A 3,085-nucleotide genomic window follows, 5' to 3' on the forward strand; every position below is an offset into this window, starting at 1 on the left:
ATGACTGTTCACGTTAGTCTCTGACTGTGCAACTGGTTTTGTTTTGCGCCAAAATCAGAACACATGGTGCGTAAAAATATTTAAATGAAATATTCAAACACTGAGATTTGAAGTTAGATGTCACTACTGTTCATATCATCTGTGGATAAATTCAAAATTTGATGATATCACCAGTATTAGCATTGGTGGAACGCAGTTATGATAGCTTTAAGGAGCTATGAAATATCGTAATGATGCTTAATGAGCATCTACCTGCTAGAAATAAGAGCCAAGTCTTAAATAATCCACCGTAGCGCACTAATATAACAGAGAAAAACAGTATGCGAGGAAAACAGACCGAATTAAAACATTTAACAACACAAACTAAAATATTATGCAATTACAGATATCCACAAACAGGTTTCTGCTTTTGGTTATTCAACCTTATATATATATATATTTGTGTATGTGTGTGTGTGTATATATGTGTATATGTATATTTGTGTATGTGTGTGTGTGTATATATATATATATATATATATATATATCTTTGTTTGCATGTATATATATATATATATATATATATATATATATATATATATATATATGTATGTACGTGTGTCTGTGTGTCCATGTATATAAGTTTGTGTATATATTCATATTTATTTATTTATTTATTTATTTATGTATAAACACACACACACACACACACACATACTAACTGCATTCACCTATGACTATGTTGTGAGTTCAAATCCTGCCAGGTCATCTTTGCTTTCTCTCCCACCAGAATTCATAAACCCAATTAGTAGCCTCTTTTTTTTAAACAACCTCCTCCTCTACTAAGAGAAATAATGGAAACCTTTCTTCCAAATTACAAATTTTTATAGCAATGCTCAAGTCTCCATAGCAGCCTGTATTGGATTGCTCAAGTCTGTTGCAGCCTGTATTGGATTAATTCACATTTAAACTGCTTACCATTCCTTGTAAGAATCAACTGGTGTTACTTTTATAAGTTCCTTTCAGTTAATTTTAAATATAACAAAGAATTCAGTAAAATAACATGATCATTATTAAATTGGTTTATGGAATACAAATTAACATGAAAGTTTGACGAAAGGTTTTAATTTAGATCACTTTAACCCTTTTGTTACCAACCTGGCTGAAACCGGCTCTGGCTCTGAGTACAAATATTTTGTTTTTATAAATTTTGAATTAAAATCTTCCACCAAAACCTAAGTCACAATTTATGTTCATAACACTAGCTTAATGATAAAACTAAGTTATTTTATTAAATTCTTTGTTATATTTAAAGTAATTCAAAGAAACACAGAGCATCTCAGAATAAATATGGTAACGAAAGGGTTAAAACAGAAAGTTGGTATGGTTGAACCAGGAGTTGTTTGGTATCAAAATGGTTAAATGATGTCAAAGCAAGGCGACACAAACGAACATACACACACATGACAGGCTTCTTTCAGTTTTTATTTAACAAATCCACTCGCAAGGCTTTGGTAGTGGACACACACACACACATACATGACAGGCATTCTTCAGTTTCCATTTACCAATTCCACTCACAAAGCTCTGATTGGCCTAGGGCTATTGTAGAAGACACCTGCCCAAGGTGCCATGCAGAGGGACTGAACCTGAAACCATGTGGTTGTAGAAACAAACTTTTTAATCAAAAAGCTACACTTGTACTTTACATAAAATGTATTTTCTTGTATTTGGTTGAATTGGGTTAATTACATGTGATAAATGAAGGATATAATTAATATTTATAATATATAATATCTTCTAGTTTGGTGACTTTATCGTTGTGAGTTCAAATCCTTGCTTAAGGGGAAACAACAATCATGACTAATTTATTCATATTATATATGACAATATTTTCCCCTCATGCATTCCTTTATGAATGTTTATATATTGCTTATCTCTTTTTTTTTCTTTTTTTTTTGCTGTTCATGAAAAACATCAGAAATGTTTTTTATTTATTTATTTATTTATTTATTCTTTTATTTAACATCTCTTTTGCTTTTATTAGCCTATTTGCTTTTCCTTTTCTTTTTAGGATGGGAAAAAGAGGATTAATGGTAAAATGGTGATTATTTCTACTGCAAATTCATTTTTTTTTTTTTCATTTTATCTCTCTCCCTAATTTAGCATTACATATATTTTTAACTCATTAACTAACACCAAATGTAAACCTTTGTAATTTTAGGGATCCATTGTTCTCTTACTTAAGAATGCTACTTTTACAAATAAATTTCTCTTCATTTTTGCACCTTTTCTAAACAATCTTGATCTTTTTCGCTTAGTCTCTTTCTCTCACTTCTGTTCCTTCACTGTTGGTCGTTTATCTTTAATGGTGTTACCAAAACCTCTTATAATCCATGACTACTTCATAGCTTAACCCTTTAGCATTCAGATTATATTTCAAGCCTAATACTTATTTATTCACACTGTCTTCAATTAATCATGCATTATCTCATAGCTTTGCAATTTCAATGATGTGATTGTATACTTTTAGAATGGCATTATGGGGTAGGTGAGAAGTCAGATGTGATCAGTTTGAAGATTTGGGCCTGATGTGGCCAGCTTAAATGCTAAAGGGTTAAACTGCGCTTGCACATTTGCCAAAAGCTTATCGCATACACTCACATTCTGTTGCTAATAATTCTTTCTATTGCTAATAATTCTCTCCGTTGCTAATGTTTTCTTGGCAATGCGACATTATTCCTTTAACAGATGCTTTAACAATAATTCCAAATAATTATTTGATCCTTTTAATTACTTGTAATTTACAATTGCTATTAGCATTAATAATTACTTTCTTCATACTCTTACTTCTTGTACTATTATTAATTCCAGTCTAATTAAGGTTGTGACATGGCTAAATTGTTAGACGTTTTGCAGTATTTCTTCTAACTTTTTATGTTTTGGGTTTCAAATTCTGTTGTTATCAACTTTGCCTTTCAACCTTTCGGGGTCAATAAAATAAGTACCAGTTGAGCACATATATATAAAGTTGAGTATATATAAATAAGGACCCACACACACACACACACATACACACATACATGTGTACATATATATATATATA

General features: G+C 30.6%; 1 protein-coding gene across 4 annotated transcripts in view; it reads left to right on the forward strand.

The window, feature by feature from the left end:
• The window catches only part of LOC106879863 (dual 3',5'-cyclic-AMP and -GMP phosphodiesterase 11), a 237,486-nt gene that overhangs the window by 137,612 nt on the left and 96,789 nt on the right, over positions 1-3,085 (forward strand). For 3 of the 4 annotated variants that reach the window (XM_052966180.1, XM_014929579.2, XM_052966181.1), the window contains exon 6: positions 2,054-2,083. The exons of the other annotated variant lie outside the window; for it this stretch is intronic. In XM_052966180.1, coding sequence (XP_052822140.1) covers positions 2,054-2,083 — 30 coding nt within the window. The remainder of the gene's footprint in view (positions 1-2,053; positions 2,084-3,085) is intronic. 4 annotated transcript variants of the gene reach the window in all.

This window comes from Octopus bimaculoides, chromosome 3 (assembly GCF_001194135.2).
Source record: "Octopus bimaculoides isolate UCB-OBI-ISO-001 chromosome 3, ASM119413v2, whole genome shotgun sequence".
Lineage (NCBI taxonomy): Eukaryota > Metazoa > Mollusca > Cephalopoda > Octopoda > Octopodidae > Octopus > Octopus bimaculoides.